Below are 9,336 nucleotides of genomic sequence, written 5' to 3'. Positions count from 1 at the left end.
CATAGTATTTAGTTGAATCTTTCTTGTATGGCGAATGACCGATATTTGGGGTTGGATTCTCATTATTTCTATATTTCTTTATATTATTATCGTGAGACTTACGTTATTTTATCTTCTTCCGCTTTATTTATATATTTTTGATTGTTGGAATAAGGGTTCGCCTATCGAGGTGGGAAAGGTAGGTGCCCGCACGACTTAGTGAAAATAGGTCGTGACATTTCCCAACCCTTAAATGTTAGGGGGTAAAGTGGGATTCACTCAAAATTTAATTGATTTAGAAGTCCTAATGTTGTTTGCCCTTTTAACCTTCTAAAAATTGATTTCACATTAGGTAAAATTTTTATTTAATTATTTTCTTAATATTTAGAACTTTCGAATCAACTAATTTATTTCTTATTACATCGTTCCTTATTTGAATTATGTTGAAAGTCCTAACATTTAGAACTTTAGAATCTTTAAAGTGTTACCTATATAAATCTCTTCAAAATCATTAGAATTTTACATTTTATACATCTTACACTTAATAAATTATATATAAATGATAAAAAAAAATACAATAGGGGAAAGAATAACGTAGCAGAAGAATAAAAAGAAGAGGACGTGTTTTGATTTTGTCCTTTCCTAGTGGTTTCGGAAACGTTGTCAAGGGGCACACTTCTACCTGATTGAAAACTTGCGTATTTTTTCTTAAAAACAGAAAAAGAAAAGAAAAATCTTTGTCTGTTATCAAAAAAGTCATTATACAGTTCAGGTAAAAATGTAAGACTAAATTTAAAATTTGGGATGAACTAATATTAAGAATTTAGACCAATTATATGTTTTTCAATATTGATAACAAATAATAAAATTCAATTTGCCCTCTTAATATTCAGGACTTTGAAATCAACTAAAATTTTGATTATTAAATTCTTTTCTTATTGAACTAGCTCAGGAGTCCTAATATTTAGAACTTTAGAATTGACTAAATTTTACCTTATATAAATCAAGTAACCAAAATAATTTAGATTAGAAAGGAGATTAACACTCCTATAAGAAGAAGGGCCATACTCCATATTTTTAACATGAAATCTTGATACAGTCGACAATTGCAGAGGCAAACTTGCTTGTGATTTGAGGTAAATATTGTATACTCTTAATTTGTTATACAAGTTAGTATTGATAAATGATTGTATTCTTGATAGAAAATTCTATATTATTATTAAAATGTTGCTATTTTTGTTACAATGTCTATTATATGGTTATCAATTTAAAATTCACTTTAGTAAATGGGTATCTTGCTAAGATGAAGATTTTATTGGGTTAGTAGTATTTGTAGTTATAGATATTTTATTTTATGATATAATGACATGTTATGTTAATGTATTTGAGCGACATCTTTTTGTAGACGATATCCTTGGTGTATGATCCTTTTTGTCAATTTGGCTACTCTATCATGATCAAACTCTTGTAATTGACATTGATATTCCCCTTGAAACTGCAATATAGTTGTCCATGTGGAAAAATATACGGCCGCAAATACAGTCCACATTAGCTATTGTTTGACAGTGTGCTATATTTAATGTCATCGAAAAAATAATCCCATTAAAAATTATCATCAGCTAAGGTAACGTAACATATGCTAAGAACGACGTTATCCAAAGATATTATGTGAGATACGACAACATAATGTATTTGTCTCTCATATACTAAAATATCTATAGTTACAAATAATTAACATATAATTAGTTTAACTAAATTCACATTATTTGCATGTTCAATAAATATTGAATTTATTTTAATTATACTAATTATTTATTGATTGTTTTTAGACAATTGCATTTATTTCAATTATATTAGTTATTTATTGATTGTTCTTATATTTATTTATTGATTCACGGGATGCACACGTGCAACGCACGTATACTTAAGTCTAGTTTAATGAAAATATCTAGACCTACTTCGCAGGACATAATTTCTGTAACATTTATCTAAGAAAATTAAACTTTTGCCTCGCTCGCATAATTCTGTAAGAATTAAGTGATGCAACATAAGTTCTGTAGTATTTTTTTAGATTATGTTGAGCGCTGAAAGTTGTCTTGTCCGACAAAGTTTATGTGGATGTTATGCTATATATATTCTGAATTTAAACATAAACTATGCCTTGCGAAATTTAAAATTATGCATTTTCAAATTATGTTGAGTGTTGAAAGTTTGTCTTGTCCGGCATAATTTGTGTAGATGTTATATACATATCTTTGAAGTTAAATGTAAACTATGTCTTGCGAAATCTAAATTATACCACGCCATAAATGCTGAAGGACAAATATTAAAGGTCACAAATTTGAGGGGCAAAAATTAAAGGCCGCTCCGAAATAGGGGCATTTGTGCGAATGACCCGCCTATTAGAGATAAAATTAATGTTAAAGTTAAATTTTAATGAAAAAGCATATACAATATTAAAAATTTATATAAAAATTAATATATTTTTATATATAAACATAAACGTTGTGTATACAATTTGTAGGTTTTATTCGATTTTTTGTTCATTTTTTTTTAATAAAATCAAATCAAGCCAAATATTAACGATTTTTTAGAATTTAAACAAATATTGATTTACTTAATAGATTTGGCTCGGTGTTTCGATGTAGATCGATTTTTTACCAAACCATGAACACCGCTACTCATACTCATTATTTATGTGAAACTAATAATTTAACTATAACAGTTAAAAGATGAAGCAAGAATGCATAATACTACTTGACCTTAGCTTGATAACCAACCCTGGCTGCTACGACTTACTCTTCTATTTCTTCTTCCTTATTTCAGTACAACTAAATTTAAAGAGTAGTAGCTAGATGACAAATTAGCAAGACTCGTAAAAAGTGGTGGCTTTAATTGGTTTCCGAATCTACCAGTTAATTAATGTTCATCAAACTTGACTCTATAGTGCTTAAGGCAGGTTTCATTATGACCTGGCCTCCTTAGGCTTGATTGACCCCAGTCTTTGCATTTTCCCTTATAAATATGAAAATCATAACTAGAATTGGCATTGTTTTCTCAAAAACTATGGACCTAATACAAATGAATTTGCTTTCTTACCAAATTGCTTGTTTTTATGCTTGCGTGCTACTACTGACATTAGCCACGGCCCAAATCAACACTAATAGAACCTACAGCATCACTAAAGGTGCCCGTGTCACAAAATGTCCTAAGCAGTGTGGAAACGTTACGGTTCCATACCCATCTGGAATTGGCTCAGTCTTGAATTCAGAGTTCGCGATGAACTGCAGCAAATCTAATGATGGCTCTGAGAAACCCCACATAGGAAGTAACATTATGGTGTATGACATCTCCGATGCTGAATTGCGCATCGCCAATTCCATCAGCTCGAGATGTTACAACTCCGACGGAACTATGCTTAATGAATCAATCGCTCCGACCATATTTTTAAAAGAGCCGTATAGTTTCTCGCCGCTGAACAGCTTTACCGTAGTGGGTTCCGATGAATACGCAACCACGACGGGGTCTAATAACCTTGGCTATAGCTGCAACACCAGCTGTACGAACGGGAATGATATCATGGAAAGAGGGTGTATGGGCAAAGGCTGCTGCCAGCTGAGACATATAATTACGGGAATTTCAATTACGGGCTTGAAATTCCATAACACAACCATGTCTATCGTAGGAAACCGCAGCAATGTTTGGTCGCTTAGTCCATGCGCGTATGCATTTCTGGGCGAGGCAGATAGCTTCAATTTCGGAGGTGTTGATGATCTAAAGGATTGGAATTTTTTAAGCAGGACAAAGGCCAGTGTTCCCATTGTCCTGGACTGGGCTGTCAGCACTCATACTTGCATGCAAGCTTTAGTAAGCAAGGGTTATGCTTGCAAAGGAAATGGAAATTGTTGATTCAGACACTGGCTGTGGTGGCTACCGCTGCAGCTGTAAGCCAGGTTTTCAGGGCAATCCATATCTCACTCGTGGCCGTCAAGGTAGGACGATTCTCCCCACCCCACTTCCACCACTACACGCACAAAAAAATCTTTGGAAATATGTTTCACAGAAAATATGTTTCTAAAATTCAGTGTTTGATTTGTGAATAGAAACTATTTACTAAAAACTATATTTTAAAAACTACTCGGGTGTGGTGGGGCGGACGGAAGCTTTGTAAGAGGTCAATGGCAAAACAAGACTTTCTTCTAACAGCAACGATAATATTTAATAGAAAAAGAAGTTACTCAATTTCGCATGTACAAGAGCAAATGTGACCCTTTTTCCATCAGTATGATATTTAAATTGTTTAATTTTCATTAAAAAAAAAAAAAATCAAAGGAAGCATTTTATGCGAAGTGAAAACTGCTTTATGAGCACTCTATTTGTTTTACTCAAATAGGCAGGTTGAGCTGATTCGGACGGGTCAAAATAGGTTGAGTTAATAAATGAACAATTGAAAATTCTTAAATTAAATGAGCTAACCTGGCCCGATGATTTACCAAGTATTAATTTCTTTATTTGTAGTCTTATTATTTGTTTGAGTGCCTAAACAACTTTTTTCATTTATTATAGTTATATATAACATACCAAACAAAAAATTATTACTTTTTTAAAGATATTATGACAAAATTTCTCATGGATGAATTTGGGCCACACAACCCTCATTTTAGATGGCTGAATTGAACGGGTCAAATTAGTAGTTGACAAATGGATGAGCTAGTGACCCGCCCAAATTTGAGAGGGTTGAGCGGGTAATATCTTCCCTATCTTTATGGGCTACTTTTGTTAACCCTACTTTGATATAATGTGATCTACATATTTGGTTTTGCCAGATATTGATGAATGTGCTGATCCAAGTACCAGTTCATGTGAAAGGACCTGCATAAACATCGCGGGGAGTTATAATTGTTCTTGTCCTAAGGGATATACCGGTGATGGTAAAAAGGATGGTCGTGGTTGTATTGCCCCCTCCTCTAATTTCCTATGGATCAAGTTCTCTCTAGGTAAATATCTTGAAAAACTTTCATAACCACAAAGACTAATACTCCCTCCCTTCCATTTTATGTGATGTTGTTTTAGTGGGCACATAGTTTTAGGAAGGAAATTCATTTTTTGAAATTTGTGGTCTTAACTATATATAGATGTTTGTGTGGCTATAATTAATCTCATCGAGGGTAAAATAATAGCTATAATTAATCTCATTAAGGGTAAAATAATAAATTTAAAGTTAAATGATTTCTAAATATATAAAATGTCATTCTTTCTTTAGGATAACTAAAAAGATTATCACGTAAATTGAGCGATAAGGAATATTATTTTCCATGCTAGAAACGACTGGCGAGCTTGGAGTTCTATTTTAAACTCTTTTTGCTAACCAAAATTTGAAATACATGTTTCTCTTATAGATAGTTCATCATACACACACCACCACTACTAAAAACAAGAATTAGCAACGGACAAATTCTGTAGCTACACAGCAAACTCAATCACCAATCCTATTTAGTGACAGATTATCAAAAAAACGTTTGTTAGCTACGAACGATTTTGGGACGAAGTTCATAGCTAATTCCAATTTTTTTCTAGTGCACATATGGCAAAGCAATACTTTTTAAATTGTTTTCCCGTATTACTTGTATTTTTTATTAAGAATTGAAAGACCTCCAAATTTTTGGTATATATGATGATTATGATCTAAGAACAAGATCTACTCAATTTTTTTCCAAAAATCCCAAGAACATGCTTCTACTCAATTTTTTTCCAAAAATCCCAAGAACATGCTTTCGTATGTTTGAAATAGGAACTAGGAACACCAATTTATTAGCATATGCATTCAATAGTAACCTGTACTTTTGATCTAGTTGAAGTAAGGGTGTCTAGTGGGCCGGGCCGGGCCATTTAAACGTGGGCCACAAGGGCCGGGTCGGGCCGGGCCGTAAGTTAAGTGGGCGGGCTGGGGGCGGAGCTTGAGAGGAAAGGGTGTCGGCCCGGCCCACCTCGGATAGGGGCTACACCTCTTCGGCTAACCGGGCCGTTAGTGGGCCGGGTCGGGTTTTAGTTAGTGGGGCGGGTGAGTTTTAGTTAGTGGGCCGAGCCGATTTTAATTATTTTTAAAAAAATTCTAATACTAAAATTTATTAAGTTTGATGCTTTAAAATCTGTTGTTGTCAACTTTATTTTAACCATCAAGTTCCTTAAATTATACTTTGGCCCTATTTTCAATCTATAAATACCATTCATTCTTCTCCATATTATCTTACAATTCCCTACTCTCCTCTTTCTCTAAATTTCCTACTCATCTAAAAAGGCAACTAAATGGGAACAATGCACATGAGTTTTGATACTAAACCAAAGTTCTTAATTTAATTATCTCATCTGATCCTAAGTCCTAATGTCATGTGCAGATTGTCACCTCTCCATCATCGGCGGAGACATTTCAATACGCTAAAAAATATTTAATTATTATTATATATAAAATATTTGAAACTAATAAGATTTTATTAATATATTATTATATATATATAATAGTTTATATTATTATATACCGTATAACCTATTGAAATATTTTTGAACTTGTGTAAGCCAACGGCAAGATAGTAACTTAAAGGGGTATTTGATTTATTTCACGTATCGGCAATTTCATAGCTTGTCATTTCAACGATTTTGTCAACCCTATTATAATGTCTTGTTGCTTTTGAAGCCGATCAATGTTTGTCCCTCCTTGATAAATTTATCTTGGAGTTCTTTGCTTGTGTAGGATTAGTTTTACACAATTACATTTATAGTTCTATTTTGACCGCATGATTATTATTCTTGTAAATAAAATTATAAATAAAATTATAACACAAATTTGAAAAGAAATTCAAAGGCTTAGTGAGCCTTTAGTTTTCATTTAGTAGCAATTAAATATTAACGGATCCGACTCCTCTCCATTTTCATTGTCTCCATTTTCCCCAAGTTCTTACTTGAATAAGAGGCACATTACATGAGTTAAAATTACTGGTTAAGTTTTAATTAACTAAAGTAAGATTCTAACTATGGTTTGAATAATTAATAAATATTTTATATATTTGCTTCCAAAATTTTAAGAATCCCACAATTATAACTACAACTATTTTATTGGGATACAATGTTTTTAAAATACTTATTATTAGTAATAAATGTAGTACTTATCTTTTTTTTTTTTTTTTTATAATTTGAAGTGGGCGGGCGGTGCCCCTGGCCATCACCCAGAACTGGGTGGTCGGCCGGGGGGTCGTCCACCTTGTCCTACCCGGTCCCCTAATAAAACCCCCTAGCCCACCCTACACCCTTAGTGGCTTAAGGCGGGGGCCGGTGGCGGGTTTGACGGCCGGTTAAGGCGGCCGCCCACTTGACACCTGTTGAAGTAAACAATAAAAAATAAATTCCACTAATTATTCAGGCGGCCCGGAATTGGCTTTATCTCCGGTGGTTGGGATAGCTTGGCTCTATTTCAGCATCAAGAAAAGAAAATTGATCAAAATCAAGGAGAAATTCTTCACACAAAATGGTGGTTTGCTATTGAAACATAGAATCTCCACTAATGAAGGAAGTGTGAAAGCAACAAAAATATTTACCTCAGAGGAGCTGAAGAAAGCTACAAACAATTATGCCAATGACAGAATTCTTGGTCGGGGTGGCTACGGGATTGTATATAGAGGTGTACCACGTGATAATTGCATAGTTGCCATTAAAAAAATCTAGAATTGTGGACGAGAGTCAAATTTAGCAGTTTACCAATGAGGTGCTTATTCTCACTCAGATCAACCATCGAAATGTGGTGAGGCTCTTTGGATGTTGTTTGGAAGATGAAGTTCCTTTATTGGTTTATGAGTATGTCTCTGAGGGAACTCTTTACGAGCACATTCACAACCAACGTGGAGCGGGTTGGTTAACTTGGCAAAATCGTTTGAGGATTCTGAGAGATAACTATGACACTTGCTTACCTTCATTCATTTGCATCCATGCCTATAATTCCTAGGGACGTTAAGTCCGCCAACATATTGTTGAATAGTGTTTACACAGTGAAAAGCTTTTTTGGAGCTTCAAGGTTAATTCCTTTGGATCAAACACATTTGGCTACGTCAGTTCTAGGGACATCAGGGTACTTGGATCTTGAATATTTCCGCACAAGTCAATTGATAGAGAAAAGTGACATTTACCGCTTTGGAGTGGTTCTGGCAGAACTTTTGATAGGGTTGAAACCTATTGTTAGAGCTAGAAACGAACAGGACAAGAATTTGGCCGATTATTTTATTTTGTCCATGAATAATAATAGCTTGTTTAATATTATTGATCGTTGTGTTTTGCGGCAAGGAAGTGTTGAGCAACTCCAAAAGATGGCTGAGCTGGTGAAGAACTGTCTTCAGCTGCACGGAGAAGATAGGCCTACAATGAAGGAAGTGGCTATTGAACTTGAAGGATTGAAGAAGTTAACTGGAATCTCTTGGTCTAATCATCAACATGGACAGGAAGAGAATGATCAGGATGAATTATCAGATCTTTACACATTTCCAATTAACTCCTATGGAAATACCCCGAATTGTATAGGTCTCCTATCATGCATCCTAAATACAGTCCAAGTTGATCCAAAATCTAGGCCACTAATAAAGGCATTAGATTTTTTTTTTTTTTTGACAATAATAATAGCATTAGATTTGCCTCTTAATATCCTCTCCCTATGTGTTCTTCCATATTGAATGTTCTAATGTAGGTTCCTATCGTTTTTCTTCTCAATTTAGATTTTCCTTTGCTTTCAGCGGTTCTCTTTTTCTTCTTTTACAGCTTGTTTGGATTGTTGTTACCTACTGTATTGTATTGTATTGTATTGTATTGTATTGTATTGTATTGTATTGTATTGTATTGTATTGTATTGTATTGTATTGTATTGTATTGTATTGTATTGTATTGTGTTGTTAGTTTAAATACAATGTTTGTTTTGATTGTTACATTAATTTTATTGTATCGTATCGTTAAATCCATTGTTACGTAACGACGAAAAGTCTCATTTCATATAATGACCGATTTGGTGTTATCGCGTGGTTACCTTGTTTATTTTCTCATTTTGTCTTACTTATTTTTATCACCTCTAATAATCATATTTTATTCTTTATCATACTTTTTATGATTGCTCTCTATTGTACCCTACATTTCTTATAGGTTTATTCTTCAAATTGTTGATGGCTAACATTCTTAACAGGGGAACTTAAAGTTTTGATTCTTTCTTGTATACTTGGAATTGTAATATTCTCAGGTGAATATATAGTACTAGTATATCTGTTCTGTCATACTTCCGATTTGAAAATGAAGTTGGCCTACAGTGGATATTGGTAATAGAGCAATGAA

At 33.6% G+C, this 9,336-nt stretch overlaps 1 protein-coding gene and 1 pseudogene across 1 annotated transcript; both read left to right on the top strand.

Moving 5' to 3' along the window:
* The first annotated feature begins 3,045 nt into the window (after positions 1 to 3,045).
* On the top strand, positions 3,046 to 5,002 carry LOC132048737 (wall-associated receptor kinase 2-like; annotated as a pseudogene).
* Positions 4,810 to 9,022, top strand: LOC132049959 (wall-associated receptor kinase 5-like). Its single transcript, XM_059440948.1, has 3 exons — positions 4,810 to 4,976; positions 7,394 to 7,651; positions 7,754 to 9,022. The coding sequence occupies exon 3, from the start codon at positions 7,923 to 7,925 to the stop codon at positions 8,688 to 8,690; it is 768 nt and encodes a 255-aa protein (XP_059296931.1). The 5' UTR covers positions 4,810 to 4,976; positions 7,394 to 7,651; positions 7,754 to 7,922; the 3' UTR covers positions 8,691 to 9,022.
* Positions 9,023 to 9,336: the final 314 nt, after the last annotated feature.

The sequence above is a fragment of the Lycium ferocissimum genome, chromosome 3, assembly GCF_029784015.1.
Source record: "Lycium ferocissimum isolate CSIRO_LF1 chromosome 3, AGI_CSIRO_Lferr_CH_V1, whole genome shotgun sequence".
In the NCBI taxonomy this organism is placed as follows: Eukaryota; Viridiplantae; Streptophyta; class Magnoliopsida; order Solanales; family Solanaceae; genus Lycium; species Lycium ferocissimum.
Note: the sequence above shows the minus strand (reverse complement) of the source record. Positions and strands in the feature narration are given on the sequence as shown.

Excerpts from the sequence above, each read along its gene's own strand:
- LOC132049959 (XM_059440948.1), top strand. The coding sequence starts at position 7,923 with ATGACACTTGCTTACCTTCATTCATTTGCATCCATGCCTATAATTCCT.